At 35.2% G+C, this 26,398-nt stretch overlaps 1 protein-coding gene across 2 annotated transcripts in view; it reads right to left on the bottom strand.

Moving 5' to 3' along the window:
- Nucleotides 1–26,398, bottom strand: part of ACOXL (acyl-CoA oxidase like) — a 627,156-nt gene that overhangs the window by 162,305 nt on the left and 438,453 nt on the right. For both annotated transcript variants that reach the window (XM_056813765.1, XM_056813764.1), the window contains one exon: nucleotides 15,654–15,765. In XM_056813765.1, the coding sequence (XP_056669743.1) occupies nucleotides 15,654–15,765 (112 nt within the window). The remainder of the gene's footprint in view (nucleotides 1–15,653; nucleotides 15,766–26,398) is intronic.

Below are 26,398 nucleotides of genomic sequence, written 5' to 3'. Positions count from 1 at the left end.
AGACAGGAAAAAGGGAAATGGGGGGAAAAGTATTGCAAAAAAGAAAATGAGCTGCTCATCATTTTTAATAACACAAAAGTATTCTATCACACTTATTTAGCCATACCCTATCTGATAGATATCCCTTTAATTTCTAATTCTTAGCCATTGCAAAAGAGCTACTATAAATATTTTGGTTCATAAAGGTCCTTTTCCATTTTCTAAGACAGAGTTATTTAAGTATTCAATTTCATATTTTATTAATATGGGCAAATTGCATTTATCTAAATATTCATCCATTTCTCTTAGACTCATATTTCTTAGCATGTAATTCGGCAAAATAGCTCTTAATATTTGTTTTAATTTCATCTACATTGCTGAGGCATTTACCCTTTTCATTTTTGATTCTGGTAAAAATTTGATTTTCTTCTTTCCTTTTAAAAATCAAATTAAGAGTTTATCTATTTTATTTACTTTTTAATAAAACCAACTCCTACTTTTATTTATGTGTTGAATGGATTTTTTTTTCAATTTTATTAATCTCTCCTTTGATTTTCTAGATTTCCAATCTGGTTTTCAATTTGGGACTTTTAAATTTGTTCTTTTTCTAAGTTTTTTTTTTTGGTTGCATGTGCATTTTATTAATCTGCTCCTTCCTTTTTATTGATGCGAGTGTTTAAATATGTACATTTTCTCCTAAGTACTACTAAATTTTTGGCATGTCTCATTATTGTCATTGTTTATTGAAATTATTTATTATTTCTATGATTTTTAATTTGACTCACCCATTCTTTAGGATTAGATTATTTAGATTCCAATTAATTTTTAATCTATGTTTCCACAGCCCTTTCCTGAATGTAATTTTTATTGGATTATGGTTTGAAAAGGATGAATTTCATATTCTTGCTTTTATTCATTTGTTTGTGAGGTTATTATGCCCTAATACATGGTCTATTTTGCTGAAGATGCCATGTATAACTGAGAAAAAGGTATACTCCTTTTCAATGTTCTCCTGAGGTCTAAATATCTAACTTTTCTACAAAATTGTTAATCTCCTTAACTTTCTTATTTATTTCATGATTATATTTATTTGGTTCTGGGAGGGCAAAATTGAAGTCTCTCCCTTGTATAGTTTTATCTTCTATTTTTTCATTTAACTTTTCCTTTGAGAATTTAGATACCAAATCATTTGATCAATATGTTATTATTATTTATACTACTTTACTAGTTTTTGGTACCTATTATCAAAATTTATTTTTCTGCTTATCTCTTTTAATTAGATCAATCTTTGCTTTTGTTTCATCTAAGATAACAATACCTTCCTATTTTATTTTCTCTCAGATAAAGTATAGTAGATTCTATTCCAGTCCTTTATTTTTACTCTGTATGTGTGTGTCTGTTTCAAATGTATTCAAATGTTTCAAATGTTAATAACATACTGTTGGATTCTGGTTCCTTATCTATTCTGTTATTCCTCTTTAAGTTAATTCCAATGAGAGGAAGGTTCAATGTTGCCTGCCCCTTCCCCATTTTCCACTCTACTATAAAACTTCTCCCTTATATGTCTTTTTAAGTGAGATAATTTTCTTTTCTTATTCTCTTTTCCCCCTTCTCACTAATCAATTTTAAAAAATTATTCCAGTATAGTTAACTCATTCCTACGCTCTCTGTCCATGTAGATATCTTCTAACTATTCAATTAATGATAAAGTTCTTAGGATTTATAAGTATCATCTTCCTATATAGGTATGTAAACAGTTTAACCTTATTATACTCCTTATGTTATTATTATACTCCTTATGTTATATTATGCTCTTTCCTGTTTACCTTTTTATGCTTCTCTTAAGTCCTATATTCGAGAGTCAAATTTTCTATTTGGCTCTGGTCTTTTCATCCTGAATGCTTAAAAGTATTCCATTTCATTGAATGCCAACTTTTTTCCCTTGAATACTAAATTTTGTTGGGTAGTTAACTTTTCGTTGTAATCCTAGTTTCTTTGCTCTCCAGAATATCATATTACAAGCCCTTTGAATCTTTAAAGTAGCATCTGATAGGGGGCATCTGGGTAGCTCAGTGAATTGAGAGCCAGGCCTGGAGACAAGAGGGCCGAAGTTCAAATCTGGCCTCAGACACTTCCTAGCTGTGTGACCCTTAACTTAAATCCCATTGCCTAGCCCTTACCATTCTTCTGTCTTACAACCAATGCACAGTATTGATTCTAAGGTAGAAGGTAAGGGTTTAAAAAAAAGCTGATAAATTGTGTGTTATTCTGACTATGTATGCCTGGTTGTTTTCATTTTGGGATCTCTTTCAAGAGGTGGTCAGTGAATTCTTTCAGTTTCTAGTATACCCTTTGATTTTAGGATATCAAGTCATAATTTCTTGAAAGAAGATGTCGAGGCTACCTTGTTTGTTTGGGGGTTTTTTTTGGATCATGGCTTTCAGGAAGTCTAATAATTTTTAAATGATCTCTTCCAGACCTATTTTCCAGGTCCATTGATTTCCCAATGAGATATTTCACATTTTCTTCTATCTTTTCATTTTTTTTTAGTTTATTGTTTCTTTGTGTTTCATGGAGTCATTAGCTTCCATATGCTCAATTCTAATTTTTAAGAAATTATTTTCTTCTAAAAGCTTTTGTAGCTCCCTTTTCTATTTGGCCAATTCTACTTTTTAAGAGGTTCTTTTCTTTAGTAAATGCTTTTACTTATTTTTCCATTTGATCAATTCTGCTTTTTTAAACGAATTCTTCTCTTCAATAGATAGTTGTTCAGCATTTGGCCAATTGGTTTTTTTAAGATATTACTATCTTTGGTATGTTTGGTGCCTTTTTACCAAGTTATTGACTCTCTTTTCTTCCATTACTTAAATTTATTTTCACAATTTTTCTTCTGCCTCTCCTATTTGATGTTTAAAATACTGTTTGAGCTCTTCTAGGAATTCTTGTTTGGCCTGTGTCCAATTTTCTTTCTTTCTTTTTTCTTTTAGGCTTTGCTTTAGTTACTTTGACAACATTGTCTTCTGAATTTTTGTCTTCCTCTTCAATGTAACCATAGTAGATTTTTATGGTTAGGTTCTTTTTTTGTTTCTTACTCATTTTTCTAGACTATTTCTTGACTTTGACATTTATGTTAAAGTTGTGTTTTGCTCCCAGAGTTGAGGGAACATTGTTCTCAGCTTCAGGTTTTTTAATACTGCCGTTTTCTGAGAAATCTATACAACCCTTTGTACTTTCTATACAGAAATGTTCATGTTGTCATTTGACAAGTTCATAATAAAATTTAAGAAAAAGAAATGAGTATATGAATGTGGCTAAATTCTTTGAGATTAGTTATAATATGTGTCTCCACTTCTTTTCCACTCTCTTAACTCTATAGTCTAATTCTGATATCATCATACAACCAAAATTGCACTTCCCAAAATTACTATCTCTTTATGGCCAAATCTAATAGACTTTTTCTCCTTCTTCAATCTTCTTGACCTCTCTACAGCTTTTGAAACTATTGATCATCATTTTTTTTCCTTGATATTCTCCTCTCCTTAGGTTTTTGTGACACAATTCTCTCCTTGTTCTCCTCCTATCTCTCAGAGCACTCCTTCCCAGTGTCCTCTTTTGGATCTTCAGGTCTGTTAACCCAAGGTGTTCCACAGAGCTCTATCCTGGGCCCTCTTCTCTTCTCCATCTATATTATTTCACTTGGTGATTTCATAAGTTCCCGTGAATTCCATTTTCATCTCTATGTTGATGATTCTCAAATCTACTTATCCAGCCCTAGCTTCTCTGCTGACCAACAGTCTTACATCACTAACTTGCCCTTTAAACACCTCAAATTGGATATTCAGTAGACATCTTAAAAGCAAATATCCAAAATTGATATTTCCCCACCAAACATCCCCCCCTTTCCAAATTTTCTCATTACTTCTAGGAGGACTAATATACTTTCAATTTTATCTTTGACTCAATATTACCTCTTATCCCCTACATCCAACTTATCAATTTTTACCTTCATAGTATCACTCTCATATGTCCCAATTTTTCCTCTTACTGTTTCCATTCTAGGGCAGACCCTCATCCTCTTACTCTTGAACTACTACAACAGCCTTCTGGCCTGTCTCTATCATCTTTTCAACTGTAAAGTGACCTTCCTAAAGTCTAGATCTGACCATGTTCCCCAGTCACTCAATAAACTCCAGTGGCTCCCTATCACCTGTAGGATAAAACATAATATTGTCTGTTTGGCATTCAATATCCTTCATACACTGACCTCTCTCCCCTTTCCAGGCTTCCTAAACATTATTTCTGCCCATATATTGTACCAATGACACCCATCATCTTGCTGTTCCTTAAACAAGACTCTCTGTCTCTTGATTTTTGACATCTTCTCTGGCCATCTTTTATGCTTGGAACACTCTACTTTCTGATTTCTACCTTTTGACTTCCCTAGCTTCCTCTAAGTCCTGGCTGAAATCCTACCTTTTATAGGAAGACTTAACTAATTTGCTTTCCTTCTGTTCATTGTTTTCAGTTTATTTTGTACATAGTTGTTTGCATGTTATCTCCCCCATTAGATTCTGCTCACCTCAAAAAAGAACTGGAAATTGAGGGGATGCCCATCAATTTGGGAATGGTCAAACAAGTTGTGGCATGTGATTGTGATGGAATACTAGTATTATATAAGAAATGATAAATAGGAGGATTTTGAAAGAATCTGGAAAGACTTACATGAACTGATATAAAGTGAACAGAACCAGAAGACCACTGTATACAGTGACAGCAATGTTTTTTGATGAGCCCAGAGACTCATGAAGAAAAGTGTCATTTGCCTTTGAGAAAGAACTGGTGGGGACTGAATGTAGCCTGAAGCATACTATATTTCACTTTTGTTCTTTTTTGTTGTTTGAGATCTCTTCCACAAAATGACTAATACGGAAAAATGCTTTATATGATTGCACATGTAAAATCTTTACCAGAATGTTTATATCTCAGGGAGCAAAGGGGGTGGGGGGGTGGGAAGAGAAAATAGAAAGGAGGGAGAGAATTTGACACTCAATATTTTTAAATGAATGTTAAAAATTGTTTTTACATGTAATTAGGGAACTAAAATGTTATTTAAAAAGGTATAAGATTGTGCTCATTTTGAGGGCAGGGATTGTTCTTTTGCCTTTCTTTTTTTCCACAGAGTTTACTACAGTGTCTAGAACATAAAAAGAATTTAATAAACGCTTCATAGAAATAATATATGAAAATTGATTTGCAAACCTGAACATCCTTTATACATGTGTATTATTATTATTGATCCAGTGGATTTATAAAAGGACTTTGGGATAGTTTGGGATGAGAAGGCTTTTAAGAGGAAGGATTTCAGCCAAGTATTGAATGATGAGTAGGAAGATTTGGACTCGTGGAGAGAAAGGAAAAGAGCATTATTAAAAAAGAAAATGCTAATTTACTATAGCTTAACACACTCTCTCACACATACTTTTCCTGGGACATTGCCAAAACTCAGTATGCCTTCAGATTATTTTTGAGACTCCCACGGCTGTTATCTAATTGAAATGGTTATTATAACCTCTAGTATCTGATTAAATGACTGTAATCCAATACCCTCTTTTCTCTGAGGGGCATATACTATCGCAGAATTGTTGAACTGGAAAAGAGCTTAGATATCTTTTAAAAATACCCCCCTCACTTTAAAGATAAGGAAAATCATCCAGAGAATTTAAATGACCCTGGTAGAAAGAAAACTGAATAAGGTCTCTGAATTAGGAGATCTTTATTTTAGTCAAGCCTTCCTGTGATTTACTTATGAGGTAACTTTAATCTCTTTGAACCTCAGTTTCCTTATTTGTAAAATAAGACAGGTGGACTAGATGAGCTTCAGTGTTAACATTTGGTGGTTCTTTGGTTGGTGAATATATTTGGGCCGGGTTTCCCAGAACCAAGCTTTCTAAGTTGCTCCTTCATAATTCCAGGGAATTCTGAGGGCTTTATGAGCTGTCTCTTCCCTCTGCCATTGGCTCCAGCTTATGATGATTATGTTCCCTTCAGTTTGGGGGCATGTGACTAGCACCCTAGTTTCATTTAATCATTCAATATCAGGTAGCTTTTACAAAGAGATATTTCCTTTGAAGACATAGCCAGAAAAATATACAACTTTTCCTCAATAATTCTAGGGCACACTCTCCCTGAAACCACCTTGGTATCTGGAGAGCATGATAAAAATTCAGTTCAGTTCATTGGACTAGCAAAATACAAATCTACATCTGGCATGACTATCAGATAAGTCTTTCCACTGAGGACCCAAGGGCCACTTCCAAAGATTTTTCCTTCCGCCTAGAAATATTGATGCTACACTAAAAACAATACAAAACATAAATATTAAAGTACAAAAAGGGATAAAATCCGGTCAGGATTATGACTGCCATATTTCTGTGGTTCACTTTCCTAACCATAGTTAGAGATTCCATTTCCTGAACCTAGACCCAAGAAGAATGAACAAAATGGCTAGACAGAGGCCCATTTCTGGGATATAGGGCCTTGGAGGGAAAAAAGGCCCTCAGGTTTCCCCCCTTAGATTAGTCTCCCTAAATGCTATAAGAGAGAGCCCCCAAACTCTTCCAGAGAGGAATGAAGCAAAGATGCAAAAGCTGACTCAGGCCTTGTTGAATATGTCAACAGTTCTTGTTACCCAGCCAGTCCCAAAAGGTCTTTCCTAACTATGTCATTAAACCCCTGGAATCAGTTACAAAAGGTCCAGGCAGGCTCCACAGTCTTTCCACAACACCTCCCTCACATATTGTCACCAGTCTTCTGGAAGCAGTTCCCCAGCATTATCCCCCAAGGGGAAACGTTGCATGAGCCAAATAGCTGATGGGGTCTATGCATATGCCAAGACCCTCATAAAAGAAAAAGACAACATTTTGGATCCTTATCAGAATTTTCTTTAGGTGAGAATCAATACCTCCTTCTTGAATGAAATGAGGTAGATAGAAGTTTAGGAAAAGAAAACAGACATGGGTAAAAGAAGGATTCCAAGAGAGAATAAAAGCAACATTTCCAAGCATCAAGGACAAAAGAGAAGAGCTTACAGAAGAAAAGCAACTGCTTGATCACGTGGGTCGATGGAGATATGATTGGGGATGTGGACTCTAAATGATCACCCTGGTGCAAATATTAATAATATGGAAATAGGTCTTGATCAATAACACATGTAAAACCCAGTGGAATTTTGTATTAGCTATAGGACCAGGGTGGAGGGAGGAGAGGGAAAGAACAGGATTCATGTAATTATGGAAAAATATTGAATTAATTAATTAAATAAATAAACTTTTTTAAAAAAGAGAAGAGCTGTAGGGCTAGACAAGAGGCAACTCTTTGCAATATTAGAATAATTTTTGCCATTTGTTTACCATATTGTTTCCTCCCAATATTTTGGAGTCTAGATATCCTCTGCTGTCTAAACTTGCTCTCAAGAAAGGATCTTCTCTCAACAATCATTTATCACTGAATTCTCACAAGTCTCTTCTCCAGAGAAATTTGCATTTCATTCCTTTCTTTATTGTGTTAGAAAAGAATATATGCCCTCATTCAGCTAATGGATTTACTGTAGTAGGTCAGCAACTTCCTTTCTCTCCCCTTTCCTTCCCTATTTCTTTCCCTCTCTTTTGTAACCCACCAAAACAAAGCCTCACATCTTAGACTTCATGAATTATTTACCTGATTATAGTTCTGGAGGAGCATTTGATTGACAAATAAATTGTCAGCATTTCTTAGGAATTTAATCTGAATGGGCACTGGTCATACAGTTAGCCAACAAGCATGTATTAATCACTTACTTGCCACATACTGTAAAAAGAAAAGTAAAAAACAGTCCTAGTGAATGTAAAAAGAATAATTTCCTCCTGGTAATAAGAAGAGCTGCACCCAGCATAGGGCAGTTAGATGGCAGAGTGGGCAAAACTGGGCTTGGAGTCAGGAAGACTCATCTTCCTGAGTACAAATCTGGCCTCTGACACTTACTAGCTGTGTGCCCTGGGCAAATCACTTAACTCCATTTTCCTTGGTTTCCTCATCTGTAAAATCAGCTAGAGAAGGAAATGGTAAATCATTTCAGTTTTTGTTTTTGTTTTTGTTTTTGTTTTGGCAAGAAAACTCCAAATGGGGTCACAAAGGATTGGACACAACTAAAAAATAAAAATGACAAAATGCCTAGCATAAAGCAAGCAGTTCTCTTTGCCAAAAGGCAGTGACATTGTGGGAGGCAAACACATGCTCTCCCTATGAAAGTTCAGAGACCTTACAGACCTCTTAATCCAGGGTCTTCTATTGGTCCTTCATGAGTCTCTCTCTCTGTCCCTCCTTCCCTGAATTGTCCCTCTCCCCATCTTGTGGACTCGAAGATTAGACTCTGTGGAATGGGCTGCTACCCTATCCCTTTTCACACTGTCCCCCATTTCCTATTGTTTCCAGCTATTTTTGTATACCATGAAGAATTACAAATTAGCTTTTTTTTAATGAGCATAACCAGAGATATTAATTTTTGGAAAATTCCAGGGAAAAGAACTTAAATGAAAACTAAATCTACACTAATGAAAAGTCTTAGACAGGGCAAGATTTTCCTTGCTTAATAACATTTTCTTTCCTTCTTCCTGAATTTTCATTCCATTTGTTTATAAGCTACTTGAAATATCACAGCAATGAATTTCATTTAGGTTAACAAGCACCCCGTTTTCTTTTCTTTTTCAAAAAAATCATATTTTATTTCCCCCCAATTACATGTAAAAAAATGACAGAAGATATGAAAAACTTGAGATGCAAAGATCACTGTAAGATCACCATGTCATAATACTTGAGAGATCATATGAGAGAATCTCAAAAATAATCTACAGTAATTTTAAATTTCTATTTTGAGTTCCAAATTATCTTTTTCCTCCCTCCTTCCTTAGATAGTATGCAATCTGATATAGATTTTACATGAAACACCTTCTTTTCATCAGAGATGGATATGGGGTGTGTCCATGTGCATGCACTCACATGCCAAGTGTATTTGTCATAGTGGAAAGGACACATAAGAAGAATCTTAATTTCTGGAACAGGTAGAACCTTTTCTTGGTAGATCAGGTCTGAGTGGGCTACCAATCAGAAATATAGAAATCCCTTCCACATGGTGGGGTTTGGGGTCTGTGCTCCTGCAATCTGGAAAATCCATGTAGCATTTTTTGGCAATGGAATCAACAATATTTAACTCCCACATTTTTATTACGTTGTTTTTGTCAAGGTTTTCTTCAATAGTTTCTATGATCCTCTCCATTGAAGAGCCTGTGTAGTGTGCCTTAAATGTCAATATTACTCCCTGATCAAGAGGCTGAATGAGAGATGTTGTGTTACTGGGCTGTAGATGACTCCAATGCCTTGAACATGGGATTCATGGCATATTGGGTGGCCTCAGGTATTGTCCAGAAGTAATAATACCTTAAAGGGTAATCCCTTGCTGGCAATGACTTCTTTTTTCTTTTTTCAACTTTTTTTAAAATTGCATATAGAAACAATTTGTTATAACTTTTTTTTAACATTTTTCAATTCAGAGTTTCTCCCTCACTCCCTGTGGAAAAATTATTTCTTATAGATCTCTTATAGGTTACACCAGTACTTTTATGAAATACATATTTCCATATTCCCAATGCTATGGGAAAAGATACATATTACAGATACAGTAACAAATTCATGAAAGAAATAAGGTGAAAGATGGCATGCTTTGATTTGCAATCAGATTCCAATAGTTCCTTTCTTGGCTTTGGATAGCATTTTTTTAAAATCCTGAGTCCCTTAAGTTAATCTTGGGACCTTGATTTGCTAATACTAGTTTAGTCCTTCATAGTTGATCATCATACATTATTGCTGTTACTGTATACACTTTTCTCCTGGTTCTGCTCACTTCACTTTCCATCAGTTCACGTAAGTCTTTACAGGTTTTTCTGAATTCATGCTGTCCTTCATTTTTCATGGTACAATAATATTCCATTATACTACAACTTTTTCATCTATTCCCCAATTGATAGATGCCACCTCAGTTTCCAGTTCTTTGCCACTACAAAGACAATTGTTAAAAAATATTTTTGTGCAAATAGGTCCTTTCCCCCTATCTCTGATTTCTAGCTTTGCTGAGTCAAAGGGTATGCATCCTTTTATGGCCTTTGGGCATGGTTCTGGATTGCTCTCCAAGAAGGGTTGTATTCATTTGCAGTTCCACCAATACCATATTAGCATTCAAATTTTCCTGCATTCCCTCCAAAATTCATCAATTTTCTTTTTGGTCATATTAATCAATCTATTTGTGTGTGTGAATTGGTATGTGTGGCTGTGAAGTGGTATCTCAGAGTTCTTTTAATTTATATTTCTCTAATCAACAGTGATTTGAAGCATTTTGTCATATGACTATATATAATTTTAATTTCTTCATCTTAAAACTGTCACTTTACATCCTTTGACCATAGATCAATTGTGGAATGATTTATATTCTTATACATTTAACTCATTCCTCTATATATTTGAGAAATGAAGCCTTTGACAAAAGAACTTGCTATAAATCCCCCCTCCCCCAATTTATTGTTTCTTTTCTAATCCTGGTAGCATTGGGTTTGGTTCTGCAAATCCTTTTTAATGCAACCAAAATTACCTATATCATTTTTTGTTATGTTCTCTGTGTTTTGTTTGCTCATAAATTCTTCCTTTATCCACAAGTCTGACAAGTAGGCTTTTCCATGTCCCTCTAATTTGTTTAGGGTATCATCCTTTATTTCTAGCCCAAGTATCCATTTTGACTTTATCTTTTGTATGTTGTGAGGTATTGGTTTATGCCTAGTTTCTGCCATATTGTTTTCCAATTTTCCCAGAAGTTTTTGTCAAACAGTGAGTTCTTCCCCCAATAGCTTAGATCTTTGAATTTATTAAACACTAGATTACTATGATCATTAATTACAGTGTATTGATTTCCTAACTTATTCCATTGATCCACTACTAGATTTATTAACCAGTACCAAATTGTGTTGATGATTATCACTGTATATTATAATTTGAAATCTGATATACATAGGGTTCCTTCATTTATATATATATATATATTTCATTAAATCACTTGATATTATTGACCTTTTGTTCTTCTATATGAATTTTGCTATTATTTTTTCTAGTTTTTGGAAATAATTTTTGGGTAGTTTTTTTGATATAGTATGGAAGAGGTAAACCAATTTAAGTAGGATTATAATTTTTATTATATTGACTCAGCTTATCCATGAGCAATTGTTATTTTTATGATTATTTAGGTCTGACTTTATTTGTGTGAAAAGTGTTTTGTAATTGTATTTATACAGTGGCAAGGTATTTTTCTAACCTCTAGCACAAAACACTGATAGTACTAGTCAAGGAAAAATACTTTGGACATTGTTATTTTCTTATTGAACATCCATAAAATAGGTAAGTTGGTACTTATCCCTCCCTTTCAAAGCCCAAGGGTTAGCAGCTTTATATATCAGGGATGTCTTTATTTTGAACCATATGACATTGGCACAAAAGAGAAAGATTACCCTTTGTAGCTTTAACACCTGGGATTCACTTCTTTCCTTGCTGATATAAATCCTCTGAGGTGTTTCCTTTACAGTATAGAGGAGTTTTGTCAGCACGGAATATCTCTTCAGGTTTGTAGCCTCTCTCTTCAATCGGTTTCTTCAGAGTTTTAGGAAATTCTCTAGCTGCCTTTCCCATTACTTTTACATTACTTGGCTAACCCTTAAAAAAATTAAACCTTTATCTTTCATCTTAGAATCAATACTGTGTATTGGTTCCAAAGCAGAAGAGTGGTAAGGGCTAGTCAATGGGAGTCAAGTGACTTACCCAGGGTCACACAGCTGGGAAGTGTCTGCGGCTAGATTTGAACCCAGGACCTCCCATCTCTGGGCCTGGTTCTCAATCTACTGAGCCACCCAGCTGCCCCAAGGAATGCCTTTTTTGTGATAACAACCCTATACCCAAAAGAATGCTGTACTTTTTTATATGAGAGAGGCAGATCTCATGGTTTATGCAATTCCTTTGCAGTTAGAAAATAATGAAGGGTGAGGGAAGCTTGGTGGTTCAGTATTGGTTTATACTTTGCAAAGTTTGCAATTTGTTCCTTGCAGTTGATATAAGCTAAAGCAAGAATTTCACGGATTTCCTTTTCTTTTTCCTGGATATGCCTTATGGTCGCTATAATGGTGGCCAACTGCAACAGTTATTTTGCCTGATTGAAGCATACCGAACAATTCTACCTGAGCCTTCAAGTTCATTGGTTTCCTCCATTCTTGGGAGCACTCTCCAAACCAGTAGGAACACTATTTTTAGAACCCTTGATTTTAATAGAGTTTAGGGCTTTTAAATGACATGAGATATGAGAAACTTGTGATGCAAAAATCACTGCCAAATACTTATAAACATATTTGGCATCACCAAAGTAGTGTATAGAACCACCGTTCTTTTATTATAAATTTAATTTGGGGAGGTAAAAATTGTGAAACTGTTCAATTATGGTATTAAATAGTAAAATACATACTGTATGGATAACATGATTCTTAAGAACACATACTTTTATGCTTTTATGAGTTAACAAACTTTTTAAGCTATCACTACATTTCTGGCCTTTGTTGGCTTTTACATTCGTTTCTCTAATTTTAACTTTTTACTATTTCAAATTTGAAAAATAAATTTTGTATATTTGTGGAATTAAAAGATCAAATATGCTGATATTATGCAATAATATACATATACTTCATGCATTTATGAGTTTCTAAACTTTTTCTGTGTCAATCTTCCACAGAACTCCCCCCAAACTTCCACTTAATTTCTTATGCCAACCCATAGAATATCAAAATCTAAATGGGGAAAGTTGTGATTTGGAAGGGATATCTGCACTTTCTCCTCATATTCCTTTTAGACTTCAGATCAGTATGCCAAGTGAAAATAATCCTCAGGACTATTCAAGTAAATCCAAGCTAATCTGGCTCATTTGTTGCCAATGTGGAGTCATGTCTGACTCTTTGTGATCTCATCTGGGATTTTCTTGATAAAGACGCTGCAATGATTTTCTATTTCCTTTCCCATCTTATTTTATAGATGAGGAAACTGAGGCAAAGAAACTGAGGATAAAGCGTCACACTCAGGGTCACACAGATAGTAAGTCTCTGAAATTAGATTTCAACTCAAGTTCTCCTGACTCAGGGCTTGGCACTCTATCCACTGCCACCTTGCTCATTATCTTGCACAAAGTTGATGCTCAGTAAATATTTGCAAATGAATAAATAATGAATTCTGGGCATATTCCTCCTTTTGTATTACTTGACCTGGGGACTCAAATCGCCAGTCCTATTCATATAGATAAACTATGCCTAATGTTATTATTTATTTTGTCAAAACACAAGGTAAGGTAAAATCAGGCTTAGATGGGTAGTTTTATAGCAACAATGTTAAAATAACAATAGTAGTTGAGATATACAGAAAAGTTTGAGTTTTGCAAAGTGCTTTCAATACATTAGGAACATGGATTTAAAAATGGCAGAGGCTATCTAATTCAAATTCTATTTCAAATGTACACCTCACACAAACCATATTTGAAACTACTAACTTTAGGAATTCTAATTTGTTTGTTCTATTAATTTAAAAGAGTCAGTTGAGAAAATGGCTTAAAGTGAAGTAATTTCCCCCATAGATTCAAGTAGAAGGTATATATTTTATATAACAGAAGACAAGAAGGAGGTGAGGAGAAACTTCTTCCTTGTGAGAATCAGTTAACTGTGATGTTATAAAGAAACTTAACAAAGAGAATTCAGTAAAGAATCTCTGTTTAACTGGCAAGCAGAGTTTCCTGTGCTTACTGAAAGGAAGATAAAGAAATAAAAAACTAATTATTTTTAAACTACTTTAGTCAACATCCAAGAGATCTGAATGATACTAGATTAAATTTCTAGGCAATTGAAGAAGAATCAACTAATATATTATAGAGTTTGGGATAACTGAAACACTGGTCAGAGCCAAAATATTACAAAGTTATATATGACTTTATGTTTATTATTATTGTCATTTGTTACTAAATTATATATTCACTAATTTTTATATTTATCTAATTAAAGATAAATAAGAATAATTTTCTTTGGGAAAGAAGGTTTCTCTATCATTAAATAGTTAATATTTAGTGAAGTGAAGGGATTGGTCTATTTAATAAGAAATAAGTTTATTAATAAGAAATAAATTATTACATACTCCTAAATTGTTATAGAGTTCAGAAGGATAAAATTAATTAAATACATAGAAAATAATCAAGTGATAGTTTAAAGAAGAGTAATAGATACATGACTGTCATCCAAATATGGGTAGTCAGTCTATTTCTTTTTTTTTTTTAAACCCTTACCCTTCCGTCTTGGAGTCAATACTGTGTATTGGCTCCAAGGCAGAAGAGTGGCAAGGGTAGGCAATGGGGGTCAAGTGACTTGCCCAGGGTCACACAGCTAGGAAGTGGCTGAGGCCAGATTTGAACCTAGGACCTCCCGTCTCTAGGGCTAGCTCTCAATCCACTGAGCTACCCAGCTGCCCCCAGTCAGTCTATTTCAACCTGCTACAAAGATAAAGAAATGGAACCCAAAAGATTTGAAGTGACTTTCCATGGGTCATAAACAAAATAAATGGCAAAGGCATGATTTGAATCAGATCCTCTAGACCCTACTTCTAATATTCTTTCTAATCCATTAGCATTCTTTCCTTTGATCCTCATACCAGTCCTATGAGGTAGGTGTCCTGCTATTATCATACTCATTTTACAATAAAGATCATTTCACTTATAGAGATTAAATGGCTTACGCATAGTCACCTAGCTAATAATTAATATGTCAATTGGCAGTTGACTAGAGTTTCATGGCATGGTAGAGTTTGGTTATGATATATTAATGTGGCTATAAGAGGATGGTAAATAGGGCAGTGATTCATGGGAGTATACCTTTATTATAGATTAGTTATATTGTAGGTTACATGAAGGGACCTTAGAGGTTTTTTAATCCTCTAAGGTAGTGATTTACCTCAGGTCGTGAAGGCAGTAAGTAATAGAACTGGGATTCAAAGCAAAGTTATTTGATTCTATATCAATTCAGCAACTTTCTGTACCATATTGTATTTTAGTTTAAAAATAACTGAATGGACAGTATCAGTTTTTGTAAGGTAGTTATTGGTGATAAAAAAAAATAACACACTGATTTTGTAGTACTAAGAGAATTGGAAATTGATCCAATCATCCATCTATTCAATAGAAATGTATTATAAACCTATTCTATCTGCAAGGCAATATGGATGTTGTGAAAAGACCTCCACATCTGATGGAAGGATCCTTCATGGAGGATCTATGGAAGAACATAGACAAGAATGACACAGGATGAGGGGGCGTGGATTTACATGCCATATGTAGCTTATCTAGAAGGTTTACAATCTGCATTGGGAATGGAGATAGCATTACTGAACCACCAAAGACCCAAGTACTTTAGGGATTATGAAAAGTGGCGGTCTCTACCCTACTCATGCCTTATCATGGTTAGCAGATTTTCACCATCAGGTTTATAGCCCATGTGCAAACCAAAAAGAAAAATGATACAATATTTGATTACCTTATAATAAATTCTGGCTGCCAATCCTCGTTGAAGGACTCTTTCCCGAAAACTCACTGCTTTCAGTAGGAAGGTCAGATTACCAATAGCATCCATGTTAAAAGCCAAAAAACTGAAGAAAAAAAATACAATAATCAAATGTTATCCATTCTGTTGAATAAGCAAATTTTTTGAATACTAGAAAGATTTCATCAATGTTAGAGAAAGTTCCAATAGGAGGATTTTCTCTAGTACAGATTAGAACCCATTTCTAATCTGGTAAAGTAAGACTCACAGAGGTGTTTGAGGCATATAGAGGCCAAAGGGTTTGCCTAGGATGATGCAGAGCTACTTAGTGTCAGATAGGGTTTATGAATATAGGTTTTCCTTACTGTAAACTCAGCACTTTATCCATTATGCCATTTTGTTGTTTAGTCATTTCTATTGTATTTGACTCTTTATGATCCTATTTAAGGTTTTCTTGGCAAAGAAGCTGGGATGGTAGGCCATTTACTTCTCCAGGTAATTTTACAGATGAAGAAACTAAGGCAAACAGAATTATATGACTTGCCTATGGTCACATAGCTACTAAGTGTCTGAGGTCAGATTTGAACTCGGGAAGAAGAGTCTTCCTGACTCCAGGCCCAGCACTGTGTCTACTGCACCACCTAGCTGTCCTCTACTTCTCTGTTATGTCATACTGCTTCTATAAAATAAGCTTCATTAGGAAAAAAATCATTTTAAATTGAAGCAACGTTATCATAGGTCAGAAATATCAGAAAAGATTTATCAACTGTAAAGTTAGACACTAAAACAAATGGACTGGATTTTCCAAGACACTCTATACTGTTAGGTGAGTTTAGTTCACAGTCCTTCCTGGAGACAGAGGAAATAGATCTGATGTTCTCTTAAGATCCCATGATGTCTAGTTAAAAGTTCGCTGTTTTGCTTCCTGACAATACAAGAGGGTGCAATAACTGAGTGGCTACTTGGATTTAGGGGACTGTAGATTGGGATTTTATAGACTCAATATACTCAATGTGTACTACTGTCTTTTATATTCATAGACTTTTTCCTGCTGGAAGAATCAATACATATTAGAATGTGAGAAATACAAGAATATAGAGAATACCTAGTCCAAACCACCTTGTTTAAGGAGGAAGAAACCCAAGATCAAATAGTGAATTTGACATGCCCAGGCATACCCAGGACTCTTCATTAGAAGTGAGGTTTCCCTTTTCATCTTTGATACTTTTAATGTGGTTTTCTTCTTTCCTTTTATTATATTGACAAGTACTTTGTCAATTTTATTTGTTTTTTTTCAGAGTACCAGCTTCTAGTCTTATTTATTAATTCAATAGTTCTTTTAATTTCAATTTTATTAATTTCTCCTTTAATTTTTAGGATATCTAATTTAGTTTTCAACTGGGGATTTTTAAGTTGTTCACTTTCTAGTTTTTTATTTTACTTGCCCAATTCATTGATCTCTGCCCTCCCTAATTTGTTAATATATGCACTCAAGGATATACATTTCCCCCTGAGTACTGCTTTGGCTGTATCCCATAGATTTTGACAGGATGTCTCATCATTGTCATTCTTGTCAATGAAATTATTCATTGTTTCAATGATTTGTTTTTTGGCTAATCAATTTTGGAGAATCATATTATTTAATTTCCAATTAATTTTTTATTTGCTTCTCCATTTACCCTTACTGATTATTATTTTTATTGCATTGTGATCTGGAAATGTTGAATTTACTATTTCTGCTCTTTTGCATTTGTTTGCCATACTTTTATGCCCTAGTACATGGTCAATCTTTGTGAATATACCATGTGCAGCTGAAAAGAAAGTGTATTCCTTTTTGTCCCTATTTATTTTTCTCCACATATCTATTAATTCTAATTTTTCTAGGTTTCTTATACCCTGACTTCAATGTGGATAGAGTAAAATTCAATTTAAATATGGAGAGACTTGACTCCCAAATAGCATCTATACCCAAACTCAGAGATGTGGTTTATAGAAATATCTTTTATTAGAAATTACTAAGGGCAGATTAGAGGATAATATAAAACTCAGGGGCTCCTTTGGGTCCTGCTTTCAGCAAGAGAATGGTCAGAATGGCTCTCTGCTAAGTTCAGTATAGATACCTTCAGGATATAAGCTACTTGCTGGAATGATGGTAGGGGTTGAAGTTGGAGGTAAAATTAGAGCAGCACTTCTACTGTTAGCCATTAAAGGAGTAGAGTGGGCATAGGTTCTGTATCTCCCACCCATGTCATGAGTTTGAATGATTTTTTTCCAGTATATTTACTTTTTTTTTGCCAGCTGACCAACTTTTGTCATTATACAGATATAGATCAAGAATAATATTAGAGGGGGCAGCTGGGTAGCTCAGTGGATTGAGAGCTAGCCCTAGAGACGGGAGGTCCTAGGTTAAAATCTGGCCTCAGACACTTCCCAGCTGTGTGACCCTGGGCAAGTCACTTGACCCCCATTGCCTAGCCCTTACCACTCTTCTGCCTTGGAGCCAATACACAGCATTGACTCCAAGACAGAAGGTAAGGGTTTAAAAAAAGAATAATATTAGAGTTAACTTTATTTATAGGTAGAACAAATGGCTGCCTTTTGAGTGTCATTTCAGCGGTACCAGGAAAGGCTTCCTATTCCATCCAAACACATACACCCTTGTCTTTTATTCACTGGTGCATGAAATCTCTTTAAAGGGGAAAAATGGCTTCATTCTGATGGGAGAAAGTTTAAAAGGTGAATGATAGTAGAAGAGATTACACCTGGTTTTAAAGTCACAGAAAATTAAACATAGCTGGTATTCTAACTTTTCTTGAGAGTAGGCTTCTGAAGAAGAAAAGAGAAGGTAGATATCTGAAGGTGGATAGAGATATTATAGAAAGGAGAAAGGGAGAGGCTAGAGACACAAAGATAATCTCTTAACTCCTTTCAATTTTAGGGTAGCTAGTAGGTGCAGTGGATAGAGTACCTTTTCTGCAGTTAGGAAGACTCATCATTCAGAGTTCAAATTTAGCCTCAGACACTCACTAGTTGTATGACCCCGGGCAAGTCACTTAACACTATTTACCTCAGTTTCATCCTCTTTCAAATGATCTGGAGAAGGAAATGGCAAATTGGTCCAGTATCTTGGCCAAGAAATCCTCAAATGGGGTCAAGATGAGTTAGACATGTCTGAAAAATGATGGACAAAAACTTTCAGTTTTGCCCAGGGCTATCTTTGAACAGAAAATTAGCTACTCATAGGCAAGTGGGGAAAAATATGGATACAGATAACTCAACTAAATTCTAGAGACATTTGGGCAGCTACCATATGTCAGTCATTGCACTAGGAAGAGGGGGCAGAACACACTGATGAAGAATACATAATAACAAGGATGGCAATGCCATTTTAGAGAACATTCAATCTTTCTCTTTTGATTTGGTATCCTAAGAGCCTAGTACAGTGACTTTAGAATAACATATATGTGATCAGTTCAGATTTAATCAAATTGAATTATCCCCACTTTTCAAATGAGGACTATGAAGCTCCAAAAGTTTAAATGACTTGCCTATGGTCACAGAGCTAATAAGTGTATGGAGTGAGATTTGACTGTGATTTCTCTTGACCTCAAGTCTAATACTGGGCTGGAGGCTGACCCGTTCACAAATAATGATAATGCATAGATCAAATCAGGGTGTTCAGGTCATCTAAGCAAAGTACTGTATGAGTTCTGAAGAAAGAAGAATGCCAGTAGAGAACTGGTGTCAGCATGCTGTGGTGCTTCCTTTTAGCCCTTTGTGGGTAACTTCCTGACTAGGTCAAAATTCCAGATGCTCTGCCCACCTCCAGCAAAAACCATCCTGAAACATGGCATTTAGCAAGAGGACATATAATGTGAAATAAAATAAAAACAAGGATACATAAAATTCCTTGGCATATAGCAAATCATTGCAATTTTTATATAATGCTTACTATGTGCCAGGCACTATGCTAAGTTCTTTATAATTATTTCATTTGATCCTTGCAACACTCCTGTGATATAGGATGCTAGTTAATGCTATTTATCTCCATCTTACATGTAAGGAAATGGAAGCTGACAGAGGTGGAGTGACTTCCCCAGTGTCATAAGGCCACTAATTTGTCTGAGGCTTGATTTAAACTCAGGTCTTTCTGACTCCCGGCCTGGCACACTTTATCCACTGTACCATCTATAGAAATACTAAAATATCAAAATATTAATGTATGAGATATTCTTAAAATATAAAGCAACAAGATACTGGCAAGTTAAGATCCAGTTCTAAGAGCATGTGTAAACATGGATGCTTGGAAAGTCTTCAAGGATGTGTAAAAAGAAGACCCCCACTTCCCTATGTAGCATGCTGATCTCAGAGATCTCTTAGTCAATCAAGAATTATATATCCCACCTGAACCTCAAGAAAACTTCTCCAGGCTTGGGAAAAAGAGAGCTTAATATACAATACTCCATTAGAGTATGTAAAAGGAAGAATTGTTTTTTTTTTTTAAAAACTAGCCAGGGTAGGGATGAATAGGCTAGAAACAAAATACTACTCAATACTACTGTTAGTATGTCAAATCTATTTTGAAAAAAATTATCCAGTAAGAAAACTATTCTTTGTCCTCCAACCCCACCCCCAGATATCTATGTTGTTGGTTGTTCAGTCATTTCAGTTGTATCTGACTCTTCATGTCCTCTTTTGGGATTTTCCTTGGCAAAGATTCTGGATTGGTTTGTTGTTTCCTTCTCTATATCATTCAATAGTGTGGAAACTGAGGTAAACAGGGGTATGTGGCTTTCCCAGGTCACCTAGCTAGTGAGTGTCTGACCAGATTTGCACTCAGGAAGATGAGTCTTCTTGACTCCAGTCCCTGCACTCTGTTCACTGTGCCATCTACTTGCCCAAGTATCTCCGTACCTCTTTACAAGAGGACTTCAAGCAAAGGGTAGAGGGTGAACCATTTGCTGTGTATGACTTGGATGCAGTTCTTTGGAATTGGAGAGGTATGGGTGGTACTAAATAACTTCTGATATACCAATTCTGTGATTCTGTGATCCAAGGACTCTCTAGAAATTTAGCAACTTCATCTTAGAAACTAGCAGAGTGTGCTGCAAAGTATAATAAGGTTAAAAAAAAAAGAAAGAAAGAGGTGACTACTCCCATTTTCTCCTACTTCCAAAACCAGAGCACCATGAGATCAGGCAAGCAGCACCTTCATCCCAGCAAGAACATAACTGCCTGGGAATCACATACATCTCTGTGATCAGTCAGGATTTTGGTTTTGAAGTAGTTGGGTCATCAGCCATGAAAAGGATATTACAATTATTGGGCTTTTAATAATTTATATTCCTCTAATTTAATAAGTTGTAACAGTTAATAATAGGTGGTAGTCCCCATTATTAGTTGATTGAATAACTGTGTTTACCTGAAAGTGATCAATGATCATAGAATCAAAGTAGATTATTAATCCTATAAAATCATGTTATTCCTAGACTATAACTTAGTTTTCATATTCCTTTTTGGAGAGGGAGTGGAACTCCTGCAGTCAGTCCATAAAAGGCAGAGCTATCCCACCAGTTGTCTTGCCTTAGATGTCTCTACTTCCCGATTAGGGCAAGGATATGTCACAAGGTAACTGTTCTCATCAAAAAGACCTGGTGCAAGAGTGGTTTAGTTCTGGATACTTATAAAAGAGCACAAGACCAGCTCTTTCTGGGGTTTTATAATGTATTATATCATGTCACTGACCTTTGTAGGTGTCAAAAGAGAAAGGAGAAGCACCTATCTCACCTCAGGGCAAGAAAGTTTTCCTGTCATACTCTTACTCTGTCAGCTGTAATGCTCAGTGACTCAGAATATACTGGCAATGTCTGCAGATCCTTTGACTATGACTCGTGAGCACACTGCTGTCAATATACTTGGCTTTAGATACTTGTTTACGATCATAATAAAGTCAATTTGCTCAAATGATTTGCTCCAAGTCTTTCTTTTTTGACAGTCAATCAGCATTTATTAAAGCCCTTACTATGTGCTAGGTACTATAATAAATGCTAGGTATACAAAGAAGGGCAAAGGTTCCTGCTCTCAAATATCTCACAGCCTAATGGGAGAGACAACATGCAAACCAAATGGTTTGGCTTGGAGTCAGGAAGACCTGAGTTCAAATCCAGATTCAGGCACTAGCTGTGTGACCCTGGGCAAATTCCTGAACCTCAGTGTGCTTCAGTTTCCTCATCTGTAAAATGGGAATCATACTAGCACTTTCCTTCTAGAGTTATTTTGAAGATAATATGAGATAATATTTGTAAAACATTTTGCAAATGTTTAAAATATATAAATGCTAGTTATTGTTATTATTAATAAAATAAAATTAAAAAATCATTGCTATTATATTGTATCTTTAAGTAAAATTTAATGTATTATTAAGAACTGTGTAACTACAAGTATAGAATCAGTCTTAGTTTACTTGGTCTTGGGGTAGGAGGAGAGGGAAATGGGTTCACCATGAATAATTTGTCTCAGGTTTTCTCAGTCCTTTGAGGCAACCAGAAGAGTAATAAAATTCCCTAAAATGTACCTGAACCCTCCATGTGATGAGAGGGTATCACAAAGCCTCTATCAGGAATATAGACTAGTTATATGGGTAAGTCTTTGTCAGTCCCACCCCCACAATGAATAAGCCTTTCCTAGAGAGAAATCCGACAAGCCTGTTCTACAGAAGACAAATTAAAAGAAAGAATATTTGGGATCGAGTTTGGAAGCAGATTTTGCCCAGAGGATAGATAGAATTAATTTAGCCAGGAAAGAAAAGCTGGAATTAATTTAGTTCAAATTTTAAATCAAATCCAGGAGACACCTCAGTAGAGGCACTGGTAAAGACTGAATATCCACAGCATTTTACTCAAACATACATATAAGGAGAACTAACCTCATCCCCCTCAGGGCTGAGCTGGAACTGTTCCGTCTGACTCACTTGAAACAGCTGTGAAATCTGACCAATTTAGACAAACCAGCTGCTCTGCTGCTACTCAGGCTACAGCTACCTTACCAAGCCTGCTGTATCCATTTACTTCTTCTCCCTTCCCCCTCCATTCTCAATTGCTTAACAATCCGAAAGACTGGTTGGTTACCTCAGGCCACTAGGGAATATGGTAGTCCTCCCTCCCCCAGCCTTTCTTCCTCCCCTGTATTGGATCACTTCAGGGGTCCTCCTGACCCCCAATTGTGTTTGTGTCATTTTCCTTGCTGCCTTTTGGGATCCTAACTGTTACTGTCAGGCTAGGTCTTGGCAGATCTCTCCATTCCCTATGCCTCCTCCTAAGGATGACACAGACACTTTCACCAAAGGTCTCTGGACTTATTAGATATCAATAATATTCTCCAAGGTCTCTCTGGATATTCATTCATGCATGCACAAATTCAAATTTACTCCGATAGTCAGGATGCTCTCAGATTCTGCTCCATTCTTGACTCTAGTTGACAATGTAGCCATCTCTGAAACCAATGATAAGTGTTCATGACATCTGTGTTGTCATACTCATACAACCAATTCTCAAAGAGTTTTCTCCGAGTGCCCTCACTCTCAGAGGGCAGTAGGAAAGACAGAACTTGGTACAGATCTTGGCAAAGATACTGGAGTGGTTTCCCATTTCCTTCTCTAGTGTATCTCCATTTTACAGATGAGAAACTGAGGCAAATAGGGATTAAGTGACAGCTTGTAAGAGTCAGAGGCCAGAACTGAACCCATTTCTTCCTGATGCCAAACTTGGTGCTCTGTTCACTCTGTTCACCTAACTCCCTTACTCATAGTAAGTTCTTAATAAATATTTGCTGAGTAATTGATTATCAAAGCCAGAAAGGGTGCTTGGTATGGTTCTTGCAATGGTTTGTGCACTCCTTCAATTAAAGAAAGAAGGAAATAAAAATGTGCTAATGAAAATTACAATGATTTCTTGAATTTATGTGGGACTCTAAGGACTACAAAGCTCTTTATATATATTATCTCATATTTTGTGTCTACTCATTATAAGATATTGGGATGGCTTTAGACTTTCTCTGAAAATAAGAACCAATTTTTCTTCTCATACACTGGGAAACTGAAATGTTGATTCATATAAAGACATCAATAGTTTCAACCTAAGTTTTAACTTGTTTTGATATTTTCATTTCCTCCCACCATCAGGAGTCAAGAACTTCCATTCTAGATTGGAAAGTCTCCTATAACCATTTCTATTATGATATCTTTTCTACCCTTCTTGCCATGTATTCTATTTTCTATATATTTCTAATAATAATATACATAAAATATGTTTAATTAATATTCACATCATAGTCTCTGGATCCCATCTTTATAATGCACCAATGATTAGTATTTTGAGGTACAGGTGAAAAAAACAATCTAGAAACAATAGGAAAATTCTAAAAACTTGAAGTCCATTGATATTCCATAAACCAAGAGAGATAGGACAATGTAAAAGAAAAAGTGTTAAATTGGGAGTCAAAGCTCCTGGGGTTCTAGTCCCAGATCTGCCACGATGTGACCTGGGGCTAATCACTTAATTAAATTCAACAAACATTTTTAGAGCACCTACTATGTATAATGCAATGTGCCTGATGCTAGGTATATAAAAAAAATTACAACACAAACTTTTCTTGAGGCAGTTACAGTCTAATGGGGGGGAAACACAAATATTCAAAAATCAAAATACAAAAGAAAAGTATTAGGGTGGGGCCGGGGAAAGTATTATGGGAAATTTGAGGAGTATAAGAACATTTTAACTTACTACTGAGAAAAGGGGCAAAGGTTTCGTGGAGAAGGTGGAATTTAAACTGAACTTTGATCAAAGATAATTGAACAGATTATATTGATGATGATTTTTAATAGCAAAAGGCATGAAGAAAGGCTCAGAGATGAAGGACAAAGAAATAGGCTAAGAGTTTTATGAAGCAGATTTAATACTATTTGAATTATCACATCCAAACAGTTAAACATGACTACTATTGTGTTATTTGCTCAGAGTCAGCAACTCAGGATGCCAAACCAGGTTGCAGAATTATAGAATCAGAACTTTGGAACAACTTGAGAAGTCATCTAAACCAATGCATATGTGACCAAGAATTCTCACTATAAAAAAAAAACAAACAAACAAATGGTTATGCATGAAGGCTTTGAGTAAGGGCAAATCAATTGTCTTTTAAGGCAGTTAATTCTACTCTTAGTAGCTCTAATTGTTACAGTTTTATTTATTTTGTGGTTGTGTAATTTCAACTTCTCTCAGTTCTACATTTTAGGCTCAAGCAGAACTATCTATTCTGAATATAGCTATCATATTGTCTCTAAATGTTTTCTTCTCCAGGCTAAAAATCCCTGATTCCTTTAATCTTCATATGGCACAAGCTCAAGGCCTTTCATCATCTTGGTGGCTTTTTGGAATTCTCTTGCTTTGTAAAATCACATACACACAAACACAGTGAACAAAAAATATCTGCTTGATGTGTGAAAAATTACAAAATCAGCTATTTATGTGCCCTCAGATAATAAAATATTTAGGGGAAAGATTAAAATCAATACCAAATTGAAGAAAGGATGGAGATGAGAAAAAGATATTGTGTGCAATTATAATAGCTCTAATTCAACCTATTTGAATAAGTTGTTGAAAAGTGGGAAATAGATAAAAGCAAAGACACTAACATCATCACCTTTTTTAGTGAAATTCAGCTGATAGACAAGAATTGCTACAATGAGGGGTTCAAAAGGGGAGGATAGAATTACAAGAAACATTATTTCACAAAACAATAAAAAGGCAATGAATGAATGAAACATTAATTAAAAAGCAATGTCGGGGATTTGTTTCAACTAAAACAGTTTATCCTGTAAAAATTTACAGATATAAATGGAAAGAGAAGAACAAATGAGAAATTAAACTCATCTGTCATCGTTTCTATGTGACATAGTCTCATTATTAGTGATATTGAAACTAAATTTGGAGACATTTCTGATGTTATATGTGTGGGTAGGTATATGTACCTCATTTCCTTAAAGTAAAGTACAAATAAGACTCAAGTAAACAAATCAGAAAGAGTAGCTGGTCCTGACAAAAAACATACTCAGATGCTAATTTAATCATCTTCATAAATTCTTTATGAGAATGGTCTGCAAAGATCGAGAGTGTAAACAATGGATATGAGAAGAAAATAGGTAGGCTTTCACAGATAGTAGAAAACAATTTTATTGGCACAAATCTGACAGAGTAATAGCATATCAAAGATCCTTCTGTGTTTATTATCTATTGTTTTTTTAATTGTTTCCTTCCTTTTTTTTTCTTTCCTCTCTCCCTCCCTCCCTCCCTCTCTCTCTTTCTTTTTTTCTATGGTAGGTATAAGTAATCTATAGCATATGGCCAATGATAACATACATATGAAATGGTGAAAAAGACTTAGTCAAAAACTGGCAAGTCCCAAGAAATATGTAGACTAGTCACATACTGTAACAAGAATGAAAAATAAAGAATGGATAGAATAAGCATCCCACTGACATCCACAAAAAGTTTAAAAGCCTGATCTTCCAATGTGCTGGGTAAATTTTTGTTGTAGGATTTCTCTATATGCATATGGCCATTATGCCAGTTCAGGCTCTTTTACCTGGATTACTCTAAAAGTCTCTGAATAACTCACTCCAAATCCAGTTTCACCTCTCTAATCTGTCCTGCACATAGCTGCCAAATTGATAAGCATTAATTTGA

Source organism: Monodelphis domestica, chromosome 1 (genome assembly GCF_027887165.1).
Source record: "Monodelphis domestica isolate mMonDom1 chromosome 1, mMonDom1.pri, whole genome shotgun sequence".
Classification (NCBI taxonomy): domain Eukaryota; kingdom Metazoa; phylum Chordata; class Mammalia; order Didelphimorphia; family Didelphidae; genus Monodelphis; species Monodelphis domestica.
Note: the sequence above shows the minus strand (reverse complement) of the source record. Positions and strands in the feature narration are given on the sequence as shown.